Raw genomic sequence first — 22741 nt, 5'->3', positions numbered from 1 at the left:
CAACGTGCGCATGGCTTTGGATGCTAACGTGCACGTGGACGCTACGTGCACGTGGCCTTCGATGCAACGTGCACGTGGGACCATGTGACTGTGATTGAATATGACAGTTTAAATGATGGAACCGCCCGGCTGTGTAAACTCTCCCAGAGCCCCTCGCTGGGCTTCTTGGACACGCCGCGATTACATGACCAGGCAAGACAACAAAGCCGGCCAGGGAGGGCCGCCAGCCTCTTCGTTCTCCTCTGGGTTTCCACGAGGGTCAGGGTTTTATGTTATTTCGCTACATAACTGTGGGTGCCAAGTCGTGTCCGTTGGCCAGGGTTGTGGCCTGCTGCTGGCATCCCCCGCTCCTGACACAGGGCTAGCAGATACGTAGCGCGAGTCAAGGTTTCCACGCGGCCAAGGCCGTTTACGAGCTACAATATCTGTTCCTGCGCTCTCGGAAATGTAGGGCCACATTGAGTTATGGATATCGATTTGTTGCCCCGCGTTTATTTCTCACCTTTGGCTGTAGGTGATTTCTTTTTCTTTTTTTTACTTGCAGCGGCTTGCTCATAATGCGATGTCTTTTCTGTGTTCCCTCCCCGTTCTGAGGGCACTGATTTTACCTTAACCATCTCATTCCCTCGCCTCCCTCTCCATACCTCTCTCTCTGTTTTACCATCTCTCTATATTTCCTGTCCCCTGTCATGTCTCTCTCGAGTCCCATGGCATCTCTTCCTATTTCAACCTCTCTCTCCCTGGTTGTGGTTCTCCCTCGTCCCGTCAGGCGTACCACAACCTGCCGTCTCCTGGCACTTGAAGGGCGGGCGGCTGAGTGCCGGGGCGGTCCCGCTGCCCTCCGGAGCTCTGTGGCTGAGGAACGTCACGGCTCAGCACCAAGGCACCTACTACTGCACCGCCAGCAACCCCATAGGGAGGTCCACCGCATCCACCACGCTCAGCCTGCAGGGTGAGTTCAGGGGACCCCACGACGACGACAACAACAACAACAACAACAACAACAACAACAACACTCATACACACAAACATATACAACATAACTTGAGAGATGCCCACAAGTCAGGGATTCCGGGTTGAGGCCTATGGGTGTGTTGTTGAATCCCGGCCGGAAAAGTTCTGGGTTCGATTCCCACATATCCCCTCGGAGCCTACCTGTGAACTTCCTTTCGGAATTCACTGTATGTCCATTTGGATATAATACTATGAATACTTTATAGGATTCCATAACCTGCTAGTGTGGTTTTCGAGGGAGGCCCCCGATTGGAAACGGGAATGGAAATATGCGGGAGACAGAATAGCATCGGTCACCGCGTCTCGCTCTCTTCCTCTCTGACCCTAATCCCTCGCTCATCGCCTGTCGCCACTCGAGGCGGCAGGGATGCGCCCGGATGGATTGCGGAGGGCTGGCTATGACTTGGACACACAGATTATGAAAGAGGATCATACAGAGTTAGCATAGAAGCTCAGTCCCCCACGGGTATTATTTATGTTCCTTCTTTGTATTTGTGTATAGAGGTATTAACTCCTTACCTGAGAGAGGAGGAACTTGTGTCCCCAATAACTGAACAGTACAATACAGATGTTGCTGTATTCTGTTTTGAACAGTAAGCAAAGCATTTCAAGCATACTGCGGGGGGGGGGGGGGGTATACATTTATACCCAGTTGGATGGTAAGCAAGTAAAACAAAACAGTTTCTTGTTAATTAATGAGGCAATGATTCTTTTTTATAACAAGTTAGAAAGAATAAGAAAACAAGTGCTCCCTCACGGATGCATTTCTTCATTATTTGTATTGCATAACTTATAGATAGCATTAAATATGCCTACCTAGATACTATTTTCAGTCTTTATTCAGAGCTCATTAAATGTTAGGACTCCACCTAAATCATCAAGGGTCCATTATGTTTCTATACTATGCATGAAATGCGATAGTAGTAATGAGGATTGAATCCATGCACAAAGGTTCTAGGTTTGAACCCTAATGTCAAACCAGAGGCATCAGTGTACCTGCCCAGGTCAAGAAATATCTCTGAACCTCACGTTGGAAAAAGGGCCTCAAAGACGAATGGTGAACGGAACAAAAAACAACCCCTGCCTTCAGAGAGTCAAGATTACGTGAGGAAAAATGCTCGCCTAATTACACTGAAAGGAAGGAAAGAGAGGCACTGGAGAGTGTCTTGCTAGAATGAAAAAGGAAAACCATGAATGCCTCATCAGCTGGATAAGGACCTGGTGCTGATGCTCACAGCATTGCGTTCAGAAGACCTTGGCATCACTCCTCGGCCCGTTATGTAACGATATCATTAAAAACCTGTCAATGCCAGTGACCAGCGCCTCCGGCCACAGACCATCTCTGCGGTCCGTGTGCCAGGATGGCATCACTTATACACCCTGACAATGACTGCCCTCGGGGACAAGGACTTTGAAACGCGAAATCATCAGCTAAACGGAGTGTGACTGTTGGGCTGGAAGGGGGGGGGGGGGGGGGGGGGTTGTGAAGGCTGCCGTTCGCTCGCATCGTTGATCATCGCTACCAGCTTGGTCGTGGAGGGGGGGTTTTTTTACTTACAGCTCATAATTAAGCCGATCAAGCTTAGCCATTACAGCCGTAAGCTCCTTCTCCCACGGTCCCTGATCAACACCGCAGCCCTGAAATCAGTCCTGGAAGTGCGGTTCACATCGTCAGCGAAATAATCGCACTAAGCATCTGCAGGCCGGTGGAGAGGCAGATTGCCTTCGCTGCCTCTTTCAGTTAACAGGCGCTTGAAGATTCTTCCGAAACAATTAATTAAGAATCAGGCTGTTATTTCATTTCCAGCCGACTGACCAGTGTGTCTGAGGGAGCGCAGCGGTGACCAATGGGGGTAAACAGAGTCGGTGGGGAGTGAGGACGAGGAGGTGCTGAAGGAGGAGTCGAAAGCCAGGGCAAAATGAACATTGTAACATGTTTCGCAAAAGAAGATGAGGGACATAACTAGATTCCCTGTTATGTTGAGTGCCTTTTTTTTATCCCTCAGCCAAACAACCATTTCATCCTCTTATAGTATAATATTAATTTGTGTGTATTGTTTATGTAGTTAAAGGAAGCTCTATTAACTAATCAGATAATGACGCATACAAGTGAGGCTTATGGGGTCATTGAAATCATTTTTTCCACATAGGATCACATGGTCCTACTGAGGTTTTTTTTATACACTTGATCCCAGCAGAGCCCTCTCCCAGCAGCTGGCTCCACGAAAGAGGATGTGAGGAACGTCCAGCTCTCGGCCGGAGTGACCGAATCACTTGGCCTCCGTGTGCTGGAAGGGATTTCCCCTGGCACCAACTAATTGCTCTCCAGTTGCATGTCTGCGTGCGCTTCGCTCATTCGAACGAGGCAAACAAATCGAATTGACATTTGGCGCGTGCTACAACAAACAATCAAGACTTGTTTGGAAAATTCTAATTGTTCACAGAGCCAATCGTTGTCATGGTGTAGGCCTACCACCTGCTGTCGTCGTTAGAAGCCGAAACGCCCTGTGCACACGCTGACTTTCCTCCACGATAACACACGCTGTACTGTTCTCTCCACCCCCCCCCCCCCCCCCCCCTCCCTTCTCTGCTGTTTTTTGTCAGCTTCTATTAAATGCGTAATGCATTTCAACAAATAAAGAGGAACTGCAGCTGTCAACCTTACACTCTAGTGAAGAGCAGGCCATAGATCACAGACAAACAGGGGCATTTGATCTAGCGGTTGACCATGTACTGAACCTGTGTGTGTGTGTGTGTGTGTGTGTGTGTGTGTGTGTGTGTGTGTGTGTGTGTGTGTGTGTGTGTGTGTGTGTGTGTGTGTGTGTGTGTGTGTGTGTGTGTGTGTGTGTGTGTGTGTGTGTGTGTGTGCGCAGGTCGTCAGGGGTCTAACCCCCAGGAGCTGTACAGGAAGAGGGTCCTGATGGCCTCACACAGTGGCACCAGCGTGATCATCAGACCAGGAGATGTCCTCCGCATTGGTACACACACACACTGAAATCGAACACAGACTAATGTTCTATTGTATTTTTCCAATCACACTTTGATGCCCCCGGCACGCCATTACCCTTTAGAATATCAGTACACTCGTTTACATACAAACATGGCTTTGTGTGTCGCTGCCCCTCGCCTGCAGTAACACCAGTAGGGTGACCAGTACCCACCAGCACTGACCCACGGGTATCCGCGGTTACCTCTCCCCAGGGTGTCCCGTGGCGGCGGACCACAAGATGCCCGTCCACTGGGACTACCAGAACCAGAGCCTGCTGGAGTCGGCCGAGGCGGCCCCGGCGCTGGGCTCCGACCCCGTCCCCCGGGCCTCGCCCCCGGGCCGGCCCCTGCACTACCGCAGGCTGATGAGGGGCCGCGTGCTGGAGGTCAACACCCTGCAGGGCCCCTTCTCCGGCCGCTACCGGTGCCGCACGCTCGTCAACAGCACCCGCCACGTGCTCTCCGCCTGGATATACGTGCGCAGCGAGGGTGAGTGCTGTTCCCCCCCCCGATGGTTGAGGGCCGTGGCTGCACAGGGGGAACGCGCCGCTCGCTGACGGGGAACGCACTACAGACGTGGAGACATTGAGGCGTCACGCTACGCAACATTTGGTTTTACTGGTCTAGCCCCCGCCCCCCCCGCCCCCCCTCCCCCCCTCCCCCCCTCTGTCATTGGTCCATCGAGCTGTCAGTTCCGCCCTTCCACTTTTGTCAAGGCCAATCCGCACAAACACAACTCAGGTGCCATCTGATTGGCCTAAACAAATTGTTGGGGTCTTCCTCCAGGCTCTCTTGTACAACAAAGTATCACAAGGGTGTAAAGTGTAAAACTTTCCCTAATATGATACGTCATTAATAATCCCAAATTGTAATCGGTCCTCATAATTTCAGTAATCCCTCAGTTTCAAGATAAAGTTAATGCAATTGCAGTAAAGAAGCAACAGAAGGCAGAGGCACTTTAGGGATGCACTTATCACATGGGATCTATTTTTAAGTGAATCACAGTGAAAGGAGCACATGGTCTTCATTCAGGTGACCAGGGTGTGTGACGTGTGTCTGTGAGTGTGAAGTCTCACAGCTCACAGTTACTTTTGATCACATCATTATGTTTAAATGAGGTAATTTAGCAGACTTTTCCAAAGCAATTTATAGATAAGGAAAACGACCAAAGTATACATTTCATCATTTGAGTTCCTGCTATAATGTACTGTACGGTATGACCAAGTATCTTTAGGTCAATATGATCAATATTATTGAATATATGTTTGAGTTAATCAATTGGAGTTAACTTACAAACCAAGTAAGTTAAGTAGGGAATAAGCACACAAATCAGCTGATGAGATGTTCCTGGAAGAGATGGTTCCACAGAGGTACAGGGCTCTTACTGTGCAGAATCAACCTCTCTTTCATTTTATGTTCCACTGGGGACCTCACTTGACCCAACTACTCTTGCGCCTGATTGGCTGAGACACAGGACTTCTAACTATTGCTACAGTTTTGATTGGCCCCTGCACCACACTGGTAGCCATCACCTTGTTCCAATTAGCAATGTGTACCTCTCTTCAAGCTTCCCGAAAGTGTGTCTGTCGCACCTCATAAAGTCTGTTCTTACATCCGAGAGGGTCTGAGGGCCCCAAACGACAGTCACCTCATGGCCAATATCAACGCTGATTAAACAGAGGACGGCTGTGGCTTTCCAAATGTCTCTCTTTCAGAAGGAAGGGACTTGGCATTGCTAAAATATATAAAAGAGAAGAAGAAGGAACAGCCACAGAGGCCTATGATCTATGCTGAAGCCAGAAGGAACGCTGCAGAGCTGCAGCTTGGCTGTGAACTTTAATGCTCTTTCTGCGTCTGGCGATGCCAAGACTGTCGGTCATAGCTCAGGGTCTCAGTCCAACGAGGAGTTAGGAAAACCTCTCTGGAAGCTCTGGTGGAGCCAACTGCAGCCCCGCCTGGCCTCTGAAGGACAGGGCTGAGAGAGGGGGGGAGGGAGGGAGGGATGGATTGAGGGAGGGAGGGAGGGAAGGAGGGAAGGCAGGAGAGAGAGGGAGAGGTTGAAGTGGAGGAGAGCACTGCCAGAACACAGGATATGGTATGAATGTGTGGATGAGGCATAAGGGATACCGACAGGGGGACAGAGAGGTGCAAAGGTAAAAGGGCAAAGGCTGTTCACTTTTCTAAGTCCAACAAACTGGCAGCATATAGACGTTCGGGCTTTCATTGTCCTCAAATCCCCATTTTAGCAATGTATTGTTATGTATTCTCATCGTACTTCGTTAACATCAGCTGTGATTCTTTATAGTTTAAAATATATTTGAATACCATATATTTTGATGTATGATATTACTAAAATATCAAACATGAAACATTTCACTATTATCTCAAACTCTCATTCTGACAAGTGAGCTTGGCAAGACAAATTTTGGCAAATATTTAATCGGTTAGGATAAACTGAAGACAGAGGGAGAAATCCTTCCTGAGACTGATAGGACTTAACTGGTCAGAGGTTGTTTCATGCATGCCACATTTACTTTGTTAGCTCTCTTGGCTTCCAGAGAACCAATGACACCTCTCCACGTTAGAATATATAAATATCCCCCCACCCGATCATTTATCTTCATTTGTAGAATGAAAATGTACGTCAATATCAGAATAACATCCATGTAGATAGCCCTAACCCTGTCTCAACTCATGTGTGACACTGAATAAATGCTTGGTCCAGCAGTCCTACAATGCTGTACTTCTGCACTTCTAGAAGGAGACGGCAAAGAGCATGGCCCGATACGATAAACTGAAACGGCTGAAGTTTCACAGTGTTCCTGTTCTGTTCGAGAGATTTTCTACAGAAAATAAACTAATTCTCACGGGTGAATGAAGCTTTAAGAAGGCGCTTTTAGGAAGAGTGTTTCTGCATTGGCCAGTCTGCACGGTGTTGATTTTAAACCTTTGGAAGAAACAAAGTTTATTTACTAGTGCTGCACTCGCTGATAACAGTCAATTACGCGCTTACAGAGCACCGCTTCCAGCAACCTGATCAAAACAAATGAAAGTGAAAGAAAATAAAACGCCCTGTTAACCCTGGGTTGAGCTGGTCTGCTATCAGACTCTCCATTATTCAGCGAGTCACTTCGAGAGGAAGGTAGGAAGTTTAAATGTTAGAAGCTAAAAGGCTAAGATGTTATTCTTCTGCATGGAGATCATAAACATTTTTATGCGGATGTATGTTACTACAATGGTACTACAATATGTACTACAAGTCCAAAACAGCCCATCAACCATCAAACTGTGCCATTTTCAACACACCCACCCAAGAATGTCATTCAATCATCGGGTCCATAATCAAGGCAAAGTGAGAATAACGTTGGTCTCTTTGTGCGTTTGCGGCTGGGTTTCCATAGAGTTTGTGTGGCACCTGGGTGACTGGACGGTGTGCAGCGCGTCCTGTGGTGACCGGGGGAGGCGCGTTCGACGGGCACGCTGCGTCAGCCCCGGTGGCCGGGAGGTCAGCCCAGCCATGTGTCATCACCTGCCCAGACCCGTGGCACCGCCAGTGGGCTGTAACATCCAGGACTGCCCCCCGAGGTTAGTCCAACAATGCTGCGTGGTGGCTGCTGCCCTCACACAGGAACACATGTATCACACGCACACAGACAGACACATGCGCACACCACCGTTCGCACACAAAGACCCACTGAAAAACACACAGAAACACAGCCTTCAGGCACACACACACATAGATGTGCTAAAATAAACCCCCGACCCTAACATCCTTATCTCTGCTTATTGAAACACAATACGGGGCAGAATACAAATGGACTCAGCAATCAGAAACAATTCCTGCCACTGCAGGGGTTTTGATCCGTTTCCATCCGTGCGCCACAAGCCCTCTCCAATCCATATCAGTCTGCTGGCACCTGTGGCTCTCATTTGGCTTATCCGTCACAAGTGTGCACATCTATTATCCCTCAGTCCACCTGTAGAAACAAGAAGGGGCTGGGTGGCCCACACTAGTGGAGGGACAAGGCCCTGTGGGTTTAAAGGTTGTATCAACGACTCTGATTGAAACGTAAAGTATCACATTCATCTGCTTTTTCCTCATGATCCGCTAGCTGCCCGTCCCATAAGCAGGCTGTCAAAAAAACGCGTCTCTCTAGTCAGCCTAGGCTCCGAGATCGCACACAAAAACAAATGGTACTACCAACACCTCAAAATCAAGATAAACGGTGTTCCAACCAATCACATACAAAGGGGTGGGTGTTGTGATGTTTCGCGCTCGTTCATGGCTATGCCTGGGCTATGCGACCCTTCGAGTGTCTTATGTGTTGGACCTTCAAGGTCATGCACGTTCATGAAAATGCGCGTCCATGATCATTTTCAAAACACGGGAGGGAGGGGCTAGCTGGCTCTGTTTGTTTGGAATCTCGCAACGGAAGTCAGGGCAACCAGAATCGCTGATACAACCTTTAAAGAAGAAAAGCTGGAATATACCATATCCCAATTATAAGGATTTATATATGTATGTGTGGAGGGCAATAACAGGTATTTCAGAATCTGCAGCAGTAAGATAACTCTTCTTAATGAGAGAAAACATGAAAGATTCACGTTTATTTCTTCAAATATTTTTTCGATTCTTCCAATACCTCGGTAGTTAACTATTTTCTTTAGACTTTATCTAACAATAGGTTAATATTAAAGCTATTCATATTTCATGCTCAAACATCCTCATTCACGCTTAACAAGGTGAATGGTGTGCAGAGAGGATTTCATTCAATTTAAATATTGTAGATTTAAGTACAAGGGCACATTTGTCTGTAACAATTTATTAATCTATTAATATTCATGGGAATTGTGCCTTCAAAACTGGATACTGTAATATTATGATTTATTATTGCTGATTAAGAGGCTACTAATAGTAAGACACTAATTGTAAAATGTCTATTTAATTATCACCCATGCCTAATTTACAGAACCCATTCCATTTGTACACCTTGTGAACTGAAGCTGTAAACGAAAATTCATTATTGCTGTAGCTTTATCCCAGGCAGTAGTTAGTCTAAAATGAGTAATTATAGCGACGTGGCTCAGCTCAGACAGACTGACAACTCTGCAGAATAGACGAATCAAAGTCAATTAAATTAATCTGAGTTGTATTAACATGGCACATGTCAATCGCCTCGCTGAGCCTGTCCACTTTTGCTACACACATTTTAGCTCCTGGTTTTAATTGGACTATATTAATCACCAGGCCCCCATGTTTGCGCATAGCGACTTACTTTAATATGATCCATAAAACGTCCATTCAGAAAAATGTTAACATTATCTGGGCACCGGCTCTGATGCATCACTCAACATTCTTGCACAATCCCTGCCTGTGTTTCCCTGCGCTTGTGATCCATCCACGCCACGGCACAAGGAGAGACAGACGTTAGACAGAGACAAACCGATGGGCTGACACTCAGATGCAATCGCTTCTGGGTGATGGATGGGGATAGGCCTCGATACGGGCAGATCAGCTCCAGATAGCGAGGCTTTTTCACACGATTGCCAAAACCTTTCTTATTATACACTCATGTCCGCACGTCTAGAGAGGCACACAATGCACATGGACTGACTCATGCACACACACACGCACGCACGCACACACACACACACACACACACACACACACACACACACACACACACACACACACACTAACACAGAATCACACAAAGACCGACATGCACACAAAGACAGATGTGCACACAAAGACCCACACAAACAGACACACACAGACAAACACACTCACGCACACACAGACAGATGAACAGATGCGCACACAGAAACCGAGGCATACACACAGGTCGACACGTACACATGCACACAGACTGACGCACAGACACACACAGGCTCACAGACACTTTTCGCAGGTATTGTTCTAATCAGATAATTCAGCATTGGGCCGACACAGGGCTGTCAGGAACAGGTGTTGTATATAACTCACCCTGGAGTCCCTCACTTACAAAACCGTTTCAGCAGATGGGTGACGAAATGTAGTCATTTTTCTAGAACTCGGCAGTAAATACTTTCTGAACAGCATGGATTGTGTATGACTTGGACAGATGGCTTTTTTGTCGGCCCCCTGAGAAGTAACTGTGAAGAAGAACGATGAGGATGATGGTTGGCTTATCCGTGAGGGAACCTGGTCTCACTGTGGGGAACCGTGCTGCAGTGCTGAGAACTTATAGATGTCAAATCATCATCCCTGTTGTTCAAACAGGTGCTCAAACTCTTGACATGAGTGAACTGTCTTACCTGCAGGATTGTCTAGTGTTTGGGGTGTTTAACTCTCAGAAGGTTCTGGGATACAACCCCGATGTTTGCTGTCCACCTGTTTGTGCAGGAAGCCTACCAGGTCAACAAAAGGGTTATGCTATGTGATCAGATTCCTGCTAACTGGCACACTAGTGTCAGTGGCTGTATACAGTATACAGATAATCCATTGATAGGCATATCAAATCAAAGCCTACCAGTGTTTTCAATTCTGGTTTATCAACTAGCCAACAGCAGTATCATCACCTTGTTATCACAAGCATACAGACATTGACGACACAGGTTATCTATAGCTTATGGCTATTCCAATAATACAACATACTGATTTGGATGTTCCACTAGCGATGGAAGACATTAAATGGGAGATCATGAAATGACAGGTGGATATAGGAATGTAATAGTGCCTTGTTGTGTGCATCATTCCTTTAAATGGGTACCAAGTCTTTAGCTGTAGCCCACTAGTCAGTAGTACATCTGAATTTTGGGTGTCTCTCAAACAATTTGGACGCAGTACAGGCAAACCGAAACGTGTGCAGGGAAAACGAACAGTGCCAGATGATCATTTGTCAGTTGTCTGAAGGGCTTTGAAGCACTGTTTAAGGCTCCTCTTCAAAGCTCCACATCTATTCATTTTCATTATCTCTGCTGCTGCGAGATGTGCCCGGTGGTTACGTCATCCAAATTGGTATGTTTTAATCTCCTGAGTATCCCTGTGCTTTTGAGAATATGTGTCTTTGACGTCTGTACACGTGATGATAAAAACAGCTGATTTACAGCTAAAAGTGGGGCTGTTTGCTTAGGGCTATAACAGCTTGGAATTTATGAGTTGTTTATCCCCGGCATGAATTTAGAATTTTTTCTTGCGAGCTTGATTGTAACTTTCAGTTTTCTTCTCTTGACTTTTCTCGTCTTGTTGGAGTGCTGCTGTGAAGTGGTGCTCAAAACGGAACGGAACTGTCAAAACAAAAGACTGAAGTACTATTTGATTTGTTTATTTCGATTTTAGCTTTTATTGTTTTGTCGAAACGACGTCCAAGCACCGAGAACTGAAAAGCCCGCAATCGCTCTAAAGATTGTCCCTTTATCGTCTCTGGATGAGTAAAGGCCTGCTTCCCCTTTAAAGGCTGTACTCCCCTGTCCTTCACAGCTGGGCGGTGTCCGTGTGGTCCAAGTGCTCTGTGACCTGCGGGGAGGGCTGGCGCAGGAGGCAGGTGTCCTGCAAGCGTCTGCAGGCCAGCGGGGGGGCCAGTACGCTGCCGGCGGCGGCCTGTGAGGGGGCGGGGCCACCTGACAGACAGCCGTGCTCCTCCAATGGCTGTCCCAACTGGGTCAGCAGCTCGTGGGGGAAGGTAACTGGATAGAAGATATACTTTGTGTGGGAATTCAAATCTAGTAGCTGTCATTTTGCATGCTCAGACTAACTTAATATCCACTTATAGCTGACAAAACTGAACAATGGAATCATGTTTTTCCTTTGCGTAAGTGATGATGACCGTTGACCGATGCTGCTTTGATTTCATTGGTTGACTCGTACCATTTTATTGTTTGACCGCATCAGCCTAGCAGCAAAGTGTTAATTTATATCAACTTGTGTGCAATTCCGTAACATTGCCCGTCATATCAGCTGCTTGCGAGAAGAGCTTCTCTTGCTTACGCCGATTAAAGACCCATATGAGGAATAGAAGCAGAGCTTCTCAACTATGTAGCCTATTATCCCGGCATTTCTCTGGTTGCATTATTTGTTATTGTTTGTTGCGTCAAAATGTATAAGCACCTCCTCTAAACAATACAGCCCCCCTTAGCTCCCTCAATCATGATTATTTGGCGCCGTTACTGGTCCAGATGTAAATCCACCATGATTTTTGTTCAACTCAACTCCTCCTGTGGTGTAGAGACGTTCTTGAATTGGACATCAATTGACATCCATTATATCCCAAACGAGTGGATCACAGCTCCCATAGCTCTGTGATCATTCACATTGGCTTGTAAACACAGAAGGCTTATGCTGCGTTTCAAATCAGTCAAAAAACACTACTTCGTCCACTTCCCCTTACGACATTTGAAAATGTTGCTTTGCATTCAGAATTCAGATTTATCACACTCTCTAAAGCGTAGCCACTATCTTCAAACAGAATTCCGACCATACAACTCAGTCCCTATGTCCTGAAATCTTGAAACTTGTGGCTTTGTTCATTTTTGGACACTAGAGAAGGCTAGGGGAAAGCTACCGAGACAGGTCTGTAAGCACTTACCTTGTTTGGTAAAAAAACAACAAAGACAAAGCTATCATAGTAACGTAACAATCTGTGTTTGGAACAATAGGTATGAGCTTTCCTCCCATACCTCCAGATTGTTCAAAGCTCACAAGTTTCTGTGTGCTCAGGGAATCTCTTGAAATCAAATCTCTTTCAGATTTTTATATTGCAAGGACAGCCCTGCAATATATTTCTTGCAGAAATTCCTCTACAATTGAACGTCTGAGTTCGGATTCGTGAGTAAATGGTCATTTAAAAATAAGTTTGTGATTCAATCTGAAGTCTGAATCACCGTGAAGACGCAATACACTTACAAATAATGACGTGTCCCATTTATTATCCAACGACAACATCTCATCTAGCTTTATCTCTGGCTGCAATAGACAAGGTTTACACACCTTGATTAATGCTGTTAACACATTCTGTCTTTAATCAACACTCACAATAATTGGTGGCTCAGTACAGAGCTGCCAACGGTTTTGCTTCTAGGCATATACGACAAGCATATACCTACCGATCTGGCGCTGTCCTGCAGGGAGTGACTACCTAGCGAGAGAATGTAATTTGCTAGTAGCAAAAGTGAGTTGATCTTGTGTGCTACTTTAATCAAATAAGGCCGTGTACAATTAATCTTGTTTAGTCATCCCCATCTTCATATCAGTGTGTTTGTCTGTGTGTGTGCGAATGGGTGTTTGAGAACAGGCAAATGATTATCAGTGTGAAATTATTTATCCTTTAATTTTCTTCATAATGATTACATTATGTTAATGGAGTCAGTGCAAGCACTCTCTAGAGGAGTAACATGCTGCCAGGTAGCGTAATAACATGCAGATTGAGGACTAAGAGTTTACAGGTGATAAATAATCGCCACCATATTGTCAACCATTGTTTTGCTCTTGGCTTTTTAAATTCAAAACAGCACAGGATGTGTTGGTGATAACTCGCAGTCATGAACTGTGAGTTATCACCAACACATCCTGTGCTGTTTTGAATTTAAAAACAACATTAAAAACAACGATTTCCAACATTATTTACACATCCCCATTCCCCCATTGTAGCCAACTGGATAACTGAAGGATCTTTTTGTTTCTACACAACAAAAAAACATGACCTTGATCCTTAAATGCCTGGGTGTTTTAACTTCTGTATCTTAGTAACAAGGGGTTTGAAATGGTTTGGGACTTCGATGTAAACATAATGTGACCTGCTGTCTGGTTATAAATAAACTCTGACATCAAGGCAACTGTCAGATAGCAGCCCTAAGAATAAAGTCTTAATCTAGTCGAAGCCTTTACAGAGCTGCAGGCTTCTCAGTTTCTATTCCACCCTACCGTCGTCTGAAGTCTAACAACAGACAAATTACCGCAGTAAAGCCTACAGTTTTTCTTGGGTCTTTGAATGGAAGTATACAATTGATATGCTAAAGCATATGAAGGCTTATGAGTATATATCGTCATTTCTCTATTATTAAGGAAGCATATTTATTATCGTGTGTATGACATTACTAGACTAATGGTCAACTCTGAAATGGATCCTCCTTACACCTCTTTCCTCCTGCCCTTGCTCCACGACGCCCAAGTCTGCATTTTTCAATATTATGAAGAAACCCGAACCCTGCCTTTCCAGTCTCTCTGTCTGTCATCCTCCAGCCGTAAAAGATAAATCGGCCCGATTTCTCCGATGGAGAGCGATGACCCAGTTCTTCCTCTCTTAAGTGGTGTTGGTCTGGCCTCTGTTCCAGTGTGCTGGGAGGTGTTTGGGTCCGACCACCACCGTGCAAAAGAGATCTGTCATCTGCCAACACTCCAACGGCTCCTCGCACCAAGACTGTGACCTGCAGAACAGGTAGATCACCATCGCCCCCACCCCCCCCCCCCACCCCCCCCCCCTCCCCCTACCACATCTCCCCTGCTCCCAGTGCAGGGGCTGTCTGCTTCCAGTACCAATACATCTGATCGGAGTTCAGTTCTCCCTGTGGTCGTGTGGCTCTCCTCCAGGCTCCGTGAAGGGCCTCGATTTCCGATGGTTGGTGTGTTAAGTGTGGTGAAGCGATAAGACTGCAGTCCCGTTCACGCCATGTCTGGTAGTAGTAGTGAGCGGGGTCCCCTACCGTGTTCTCTCTATGACAGTGATTTTTATGGGGATTATCATGGAGGGGGGGGGGGGGGGGGGGGGATAGTCTAGTGGTTTGGGTGTATGACTTCCCGCCAAAAAAACACCTAACCGATACCTGCTCATTAATGTAATGTAGGTCAAAATAAATTGCATTGGATGAAGTATTCTTTGTGTATTTCGGTACAATAGTATTATAGTACTTTTATAAAAGTATTTTGATGACTACTGTGATCATTCCGACCATTGTACTTCATCATTATCATCCTTGTGGTTCCAGGCCTGCGTCCGCGCGCAACTGTTCGTCCGAGTTATGTGACGTGCAGTGGCGCGCGGGCCCGTGGCGGGCGTGCACGGTGGCCTGTGGCAGCGGCTTCCAGTCCCGCAGGGTGGACTGCGTGCACCGGAGCGCCACCGGCAGAACCCTGCCTGAGCATCACTGCTCCTGGCTGCCCCGGCCCTCCACCTGGCAGCACTGTAGCACCACCTCCACCTGTGGGAGTGAGTCTCTGCCCGCGCGCGCGTGTGTGTGTGTGTGTGTGGGTTTGTATGTGTGTGTGTGTGTGTGTGTGTGTGTGTGTGTGGGGGGGGGGGTTTGTATGTGTGTGTGTGTGTGTGTGTGTGTGTGTGGGTGTTTGTATGTGTGTGTGTGTGTGTGTGTGTGTGTGTGTGTGTGTGTGTGACGTGTGTGTGTGTATGAGTATGAGTATGAGTATGAGTATGAGTGAGTGTGCATGCATCAGTAGTATTCTTTGACCTAAAACAATGATGTTATCTTTCCGTGATTTCTCTGTAAAGGGTTAGTTATTTGTCATTCGGTCCAATTTCAGTCTGGTTCAATTTAATCTGTCTCAGTGTCATATAGAATAGACAATTCATGTTCTCGGCACGTTTATTTTCAAGCAGTGCCTTTTTGAATTGTCATATTGAAATCATCATTAGCCTACAAATCAATTCATTTCTCACGCAACTTTTTTTCCTTTAACCATGCAGGTGAATGTAAAGACACCACGCAGTACTGCAGTGAGGTGAAGAGACTTAACCTTTGCTTCGTGGAAATGTACAAGCAGAGATGTTGCCAATCGTGTCTACAACCACGTGACGCTGGCGCCGCCTAGTGGTGACAGGCTATAACAACAAGGCCCACATCACACAGGACTTTGTCGCAGAAAGTAACCGAAAGACTGAGATGGGTGGGAGGAGGATGAAATGCGAGCGGCTGCTTTCGATCCCTGCACATGTATGAACTGCACACTCGAGTTTATTCATTTTCTATAAGGGAATTTTCAACCCAATAAATGGCTAAATTGGACTGAACCTGGCTATGAATAAACCAAGAGCGGTTTGAAATGATAAAGTGTTCACTGTGTGGATAAGGACATTTGGAACACAACTTATTCTCACTCAGACCTACAACCTTCCCTGAACCACCTAGATAAGGCAAAACACAAAAACCCAACGGTACCTATCTTTGGGCTTAGAAATGCGTTAAAACAGAATATTGTCCATGTGTTGTTTTTAATTTATGGTTATGTTATTCAACTGACTGTTCAAGTGTGAGCATCTACATAAGTAGACATTCTGTTGATCAAACATCAGTGGACATCAAAATAGATGCTACTGTACAGCAGAGCTCAAAAGGGAAGCTGTTGCCCAAGCATGTTACTTGTTTCCAATAATCAGCTGTTACACCATTTAGCTCCATTGAAGCTCCCCAGTAGCCTACCAAACTGAGTCTTTGTGCAACAGCTGCTGTGCAGATACATTCCGCTCGCCAGTGTGAGAAAAAGTTTGTAAAGTTTGAGATGAACTCATTTGACCCTTGTCTTCAATATATCCTACCGATGTGCTGCATTGTAAAATATGTCCTGTATATACTGTGTTTTAAAAGTGCAATATTGTACATTGAGTGTTTGTCGTTTCTGTGCATCTGTTTTTTTCTTTATACACAACATGATCTCTCTTTTTGTCTTTCGAATCCTCGTTCTGAGACTTACCGAAGCACTTGAAGAATGAGATGTTTCCGCTGGGTTTTTAATTTGCATGTTGTCAAGTGCAATCTCCAGTTATTTTGTAAGATACTGTATATTACAATATGACACGCTGAAGAAAAAAAAACTAAACACATACCGTACTCATTATCAGTGTTTCTCCTTGGCTACTGATAACTATATATAGCATATTTTGGACTATTTGCTTTCACGTGTTTTGTGATAATGCAATTTGATTGAAGGAAAACTGAAAGTATTAAATCAGAAAATAAAGTGCTCAAAAACAATTATAAGAGAATAAAAAGTTGTTTGGTTTCTAAACACATTCTGTGCCCACTTGTTTTTTGGTCGCTTTCCGTGTCCTACTATCAACTATCAAGCTGATCTATCGATCAATTTATCCTCCTGCGTTTTAAATTAACATTATAATCCTAGCTCATGGCACCAGACTTATTACCGCAGGACTGCATGATGCATTATTGCATTATGCAATATTAATTTTTATAAAATAAAGTATATCAATTACACATCTTCAATTATCAACACTTGTGCCCAATCACGACCATCTCAGATGTGTTTAAGTGCTAGCTTTGGCTCTTTATTACCCCACCGCCACTGCACTTTGCATGGGGGCCAGTGCGTTGTCGGGGGGTAGCTGGAGGCTGTTGTCCTTGGGAGACATTTTGCTGAAGTACTTGTGGCCCCTGTCATCGCTGTCCTCAAACATGTAGCCTGGAGGAAGCTCGAAGCTGGCCGGGCACACGGTGATTCTACAGCGAGGACAAGAAACGGCAAGGTTCACACACAGTCTGTCGCCTGGTAACTCCGGGCGTACAAGCAGGGCCTGACTGTGGGGCTAGGCACACTTTCTTTTAGTCAGACTTATTCTGAATCTTTGTTTTTCGGGATATACCCTAGATCATGTGTTGGCTGACCTAACTGTCAAATCTGTGGTCGCAACCATTTTCTGCAGAACCTGTTTAATACCCATGAGGGTGTTTCTAGAGAAAAGGTTAGGAAGTACCTCTTGGGCGTGAACTCGGAGCGATACATTGTAGAGTCCTCCATCGGAGCGTCGCTTCTTGGAGGCTGATTGGGCGGCTTGAAGTTCTTATTGGGGGTCAGCTCATGGGCCGTGAAATGGGCCTTGAGGGAACAGGATAATAATAATAATAATAATACATTTCATTTAGAGGCGCCTTTCAAGACACCCAAGGTCACCAGATCAAACAGCGTTGTTTACTTTACAAAAGTTCACCAGGTTGACTTAAAGGTAATTGCTAAAGTAATTTCTGCTGCTCAAAGGGGACAAAGATAGGAATAGAAATAAGTGTAAATGCCCTGAAGGTGGTGAGATCCTCGATTTTCCCCCTGGATTTGTACATTTCATCATTTCGGACGATGGGCTGCCTGGTGTGGACCCCCCAGGAAGGGAAGTCCTCCCGCATCGTGGTGCGATTCTGCAGTTAAGGAGCAGATCAACATTCTTTTTCATGCAGTTTCTTCGAATCAAGAGTCTTTATTCTAACCGGCTGTGACATCACATTCTGTTTAGCGAGAGATCAACTAGGAAGAGGTCAGATTACTGCAGGGTGCAGCTCAAAACTTTAAGAGAAGCAGCCACCCTGTTAGACATGTTTTATTGTCCCCTTGGTAGAGGGATTTGGAAAGTAAATAGCATACAAACACACAGACACACACTATATGCTGATAAATCATTCGAGCTATACACATGGAGATGTGGGAGTTTTGGATATCTGTCCAGCATCAACCATTCAGCCACATTGTGCCTATGTTAAATTGACCAAGCCCTGTGCTAACGAAGGGATACGACCCATTCAACTGCATCCTACCTCCAAGGGAGCGGAAGACATTTTGGCTGTGGCCTGGGCCTTGGCAAAGATGAAAGGCTGGATCTGGTGCTTCACGTAGGCATTAGCCATGGTGGTGCCCATGTCCATGTGCTCTGTAGGGCCCACATACATCTCCTTCTTGTGGAAATGGGGCAGGGAGATGGGCCACGACTTAAACTGCTCCTTATTCTCCGTGCTTGCCTGGATGGGAAGGCTAGACGCCGCCATGCAGGAGTACTGAAGAATGAAACAAGATGAAAAGAAACTAAAATTAGCCATAGAAAACCAATGCTTGTCCCAGGTCAGATAGTCACATCAAAGTCCCTCCTTCTCTCTGCACTTCTAAACAATATTGCCAAGAAAAAGGACGAGTGTTTGTTTTGCCACTGGTCAACCCACATGTCATAAGAATGTTGTGTAGCTCCTCAGAGATTTGTAGATTAAACACCACCTAATACCAGATTCTATCATTTCTACCCAACATACCAAAGCTTAACCATCTAGCCTTAATATCTAGGCGTAACTAATTTCAAATATAATACCTGTATCCGTCCACAACCTAGTACCTCTCATACTACTTTTAGTATGAGTATACTAAACTACTACTGCAAACATTGTACACTTCCGCTCCCTTTCCATCCAGAGATCCATCTCTGGAGCAACCGCAGTCAGATGTCATTTGGCACCGCCGTACCTCGTTGGTCTTGGGCTTGCAGCTCGCGGGGACCCCCCCGGCCAGACCCTGGAAGTCATGGCGGTTGGTGGTGAGGCTCTCTAGGGGCTGACCGCTGGGCTTGTACGTCTCCGGGGGCCGCTGCCAGCGGGGCTCCAGCACGTGGGAGACGAACGCGTGGCGGTTGGAGGTGAAACTCTCCATGGGGATGCTGGTGCTCTGCACCACGTTGGGGGGCTTGAAGCTCGCTCGCTGGGCCATGGCCCCCCCATGGATGAAGTCGTCCTGGAAGGTGGTGGGACCGCCGAACTTGCAGGTGGGAGGTCGGTAACTATATTTGGGCTTGATTAGCGGCTGCCTGTGGATCTCCCACTGTTTGAAGTCGTCTGAGGAGAAGTTATAGGTTTAAGTGAATCGGTTTGAATCAGTTGTCTGAGAACTTTGAAGTTTTAACTGCTTTTCGGAATACAATATGACACAGTAGAAGTCAAGGATAGACCGAATGAAAGCAAACCTGTATATTGAATACTGCTTATAGTTATACCATTCCAATTTAACAGTGAAAAATGCAATTCCTTTTTACATTACAAAATTAAAAACACACCTTTGTAGCTCGGGATGGTCACCATCTTATGTTTGTCCATGCTGTGAGTCATGTCTTTGGGCCTGACGGCGAAAGAGGGCTGTGAGAACTCGTAGGGGTTGAAGTCCTTGTTGTAGGTGGTTCCAAGGTCAATCTTCTCTGGGTTAGGCCTGTACTCAGCAGGCTGGCGGCCCTGTCGACGCGTGACCTCATGGGCAATGAAGTCTGTCCTTTGTTTTAACAGAGAGACAGAGAGAACAGTGAGGACTCACACAAACATGGCTTCCTGTTGAAAGAATGTATCCAGTGGAATATTAATGAAGTTTGATTCGAGCCCCTAGCATTAATGTTAGTTTACTTAAAGTCTTGTTACCTCAATTGTCTTTGGTCTATTATTTATTCTTCATTTATTCTTTATATAATATTTATATTTGATGCAATGAAGGCGAGCGAGCGAGCGAGAGAGAGAGAGAGAGAGAGAGAGAGAGAGAGAGAGAGAGAGAGAGAGAGAGAGAGAGAGAGAGAGAGAGAGAGAGAGAGAGAGAGAGAGAGAGAGAGAGAGAGAGCCCTTGACGGGTGAAAGGAAGCAGGAGAATATATTACAGGTGAACTCAGGTCTCAGGTTTCACAATCTCAGGCCAAGACCAGGGCTTCTGCTAATAGCAGACCTGACCTAACACTTACTTGAACGTCGTAGTGCCGTCCATTCTCTTCTTATCTGTGTCTATCTCTGGCTTGGGTTTCATGCTGTTGGGAGGGTTGTACAGACCCGTGTACACTGGGAACCGCTCCGAGTACTCTGTCAGATCACATGTTGTTGTGTTCCCTTTGCCATAGAGAGATGTGGGCTTGTGTGGGCAACGGTGCCGTCTACAGGGGAGCATAGAAAAGTCAATTAAGCCATTATGCCTATGGGTTTATATTTGACTGGCAAGAGGATGGTTGTCATGTAACATTAAGTAGGAGGGTATCTACTCTGGGCAGGTTGAGGCCAAATGCAGCAAAGACAGACTAATTCAATTATACATATTTTTCTATATTTACAATTATTTCTTACTAAATCCTAATAACAGTCCCTTCAGGTTAACTTGGCTTTGGGGAGTTTACGTTTGAATGGCAACAATTATTGACACACCGGCTTACCTTCAGAAAGTGACATTGACCTTTTAACTACATGGGAGTGTGTCATCACAGTCAACTACAGAGTATTATGTATGTATATATAATAGAAGTACATACCCACAGTTACAGAGCTCACAAACACACTTCTTCATTTTCCCCAACAGCCCGTGAACTTGTGCTCAACAATTCCGTTGCCTTGGAGGCAGCTGGTGTCCTAGCAACCGGCTAGCGTCCTGATCCCGACGTAACGTCATGACGCATCAGCCAAGGGGCGTAGTTTGAGGGACGAGCACTGTGTACTGAACTTCCGGGGAAGCAACGTGAGTCGAAACTTGTCCACATGTTTGCCAATAGAATGTGTTTATTCTGATGACATGAGAGAGTTTGTCTATACGTTTTGTTTGGGTACTTGAAAACGTATGTGTGGAGATACGTTGTGGTTGGTACAGTAGCATGTTATTCATGAAGTGGTGCTCTTTAGCGAGCTAAGCTAGTGTTATCTGTAGCCTCTGCGTAGGTTACCTGTCAAAATGTACACACAAGGCAACTCTGTTGTATTACTATTATTATTGGACGTATTTAGTATCGGAATACACGTTGTTTGAATTAAGACAACCGTAGAATTTGCAGAAGTTTTCTATTCACCCTATTGTAAGTCGAAAAACTGGTAAATTTACACTATCCAAGTAATGACATTATTGTTTTTGACATGATAAATGATCTGTTTAGGTATGTAATCATGGGCCACAAAGGCCTCGACAAGATCATTGCCCTACAGAAAAATCCTGCTAACATCAGAAACCTCTGTATTCTGGCACATGTTGACCATGGTGAGTATACTGTCTAATGTGTGACTATAGGAATGGAAAGTTGTAACGTTATTTTGTAGTGAATTTTATGTAACTGTCACCTTAATAAAACCTATTGAACACCTAAAAACGTGTTGAATATCTACAGGTAAAACCACCCTAGCTGATTGCTTGGTGGCCAGCAACGGCATTATATCAAGTCGCCTTGCTGGGAAGGTATGTTCTAAATGGCACTTATTGTTAGAATTTCTTAAATAGCAAACTCATTATAACCCCCCCAAAAAACATGTTCCTCTTCTGCTACTTTTGTCTCTGTCTGGCTAAATTTTCATTACCCAACATATCTGTCTATTTCTATTGCTCCTAAAGTTGTTTTTGTGTTTACAGTTGAGGTACCTAGACAGCAGGGAAGATGAACAGCTCAGAGGAATAACCATGAAATCCAGTGCCATATCTCTGCACTATGCGTTCGGTGAGTATGCACCATGGTATGCCTGTGACTAATGCTATTGGTAGAGGACTTTATTTTATCTGCACATTCAAACCACAAAGGAATTATAAAGTAATGATGGAATAAAACTAAACTACTATCTACTGTAAAAAGATTGTGTCTCATCTTGTGAACTTTTTAGAGATCCAACATGTAAATATTGGTTGCTTAGAATTTGAAACATACTATTTTGAATGTTTTCCCATTATCTGCTGTTGTGTGTGCATGCTCTCACCAGGCGAGAAGGAGTACTTGTTGAACCTAATCGACTCACCCGGTCATGTGGACTTCTCCTCGGAGGTGTCCACTGCCGTGCGTCTGTGCGATGGAGCCATCGTCATCGTGGATGCAGTGGAGGGAGTCTGTCCACAGGTAGGTGTTGCTGCCGTGGGCCGTCAAACAGCAAACAGTTCACAGATTACCTTTACCTACTTAGTTATTATGGAATGGAGTCAGGTCAGTTAAAGTTTATAAAGGGTATACATGCTCACACTGATGAACTTTGACAGGTAAACAATAGGGCTGCTCTTATAATA

At 45.5% G+C, this 22741-nt stretch overlaps 3 protein-coding genes across 3 annotated transcripts in view; 2 read left to right on the top strand and 1 right to left on the bottom strand.

The window, feature by feature from the left end:
* The window catches only part of adamtsl3 (ADAMTS-like 3), a 50964-nt gene extending 33964 nt beyond the window's left edge, over positions 1-17000 (top strand). Inside the window, 8 exon segments of the mRNA XM_060072003.1 lie at positions 770-952; positions 3888-3992; positions 4216-4491; positions 7404-7587; positions 11465-11666; positions 14314-14417; positions 14965-15185; positions 15678-17000. Coding sequence (XP_059927986.1) covers positions 770-952; positions 3888-3992; positions 4216-4491; positions 7404-7587; positions 11465-11666; positions 14314-14417; positions 14965-15185; positions 15678-15802 — 1400 coding nt within the window. The 3' untranslated portion in view covers positions 15803-17000.
* Positions 17001-17247: 247 nt separating this feature from the next.
* On the bottom strand, positions 17248-21140 carry saxo2 (stabilizer of axonemal microtubules 2). Its single transcript, XM_060072164.1, has 8 exons — positions 21024-21140; positions 20469-20654; positions 19806-20014; positions 19223-19587; positions 18529-18765; positions 18016-18135; positions 17700-17821; positions 17248-17445 (listed from the first exon to the last, which is right to left on the bottom strand). Exons 1-8 carry the CDS (start codon positions 21056-21058, stop codon positions 17277-17279), a joined length of 1443 nt encoding a protein of 480 aa, XP_059928147.1. The 5' UTR covers positions 21059-21140; the 3' UTR covers positions 17248-17276.
* efl1 (elongation factor like GTPase 1) overlaps positions 21107-22741 on the top strand; it is a 69727-nt gene continuing 68092 nt past the window's right edge. Inside the window, exons 1-5 of the mRNA XM_060072165.1 lie at positions 21107-21226; positions 21636-21736; positions 21864-21931; positions 22103-22187; positions 22444-22577. Coding sequence (XP_059928148.1) covers positions 21646-21736; positions 21864-21931; positions 22103-22187; positions 22444-22577 — 378 coding nt within the window. The 5' untranslated portion in view covers positions 21107-21226; positions 21636-21645. The remainder of the gene's footprint in view (positions 21227-21635; positions 21737-21863; positions 21932-22102; positions 22188-22443; positions 22578-22741) is intronic.

Source organism: Gadus macrocephalus, chromosome 14, assembly GCF_031168955.1.
Source record: "Gadus macrocephalus chromosome 14, ASM3116895v1".
NCBI lineage: Eukaryota > Metazoa > Chordata > Actinopteri > Gadiformes > Gadidae > Gadus > Gadus macrocephalus.
The sequence above is the reverse complement of the archived record's forward strand: the minus strand, read 5'-3'. Positions and strand labels throughout refer to the sequence as shown.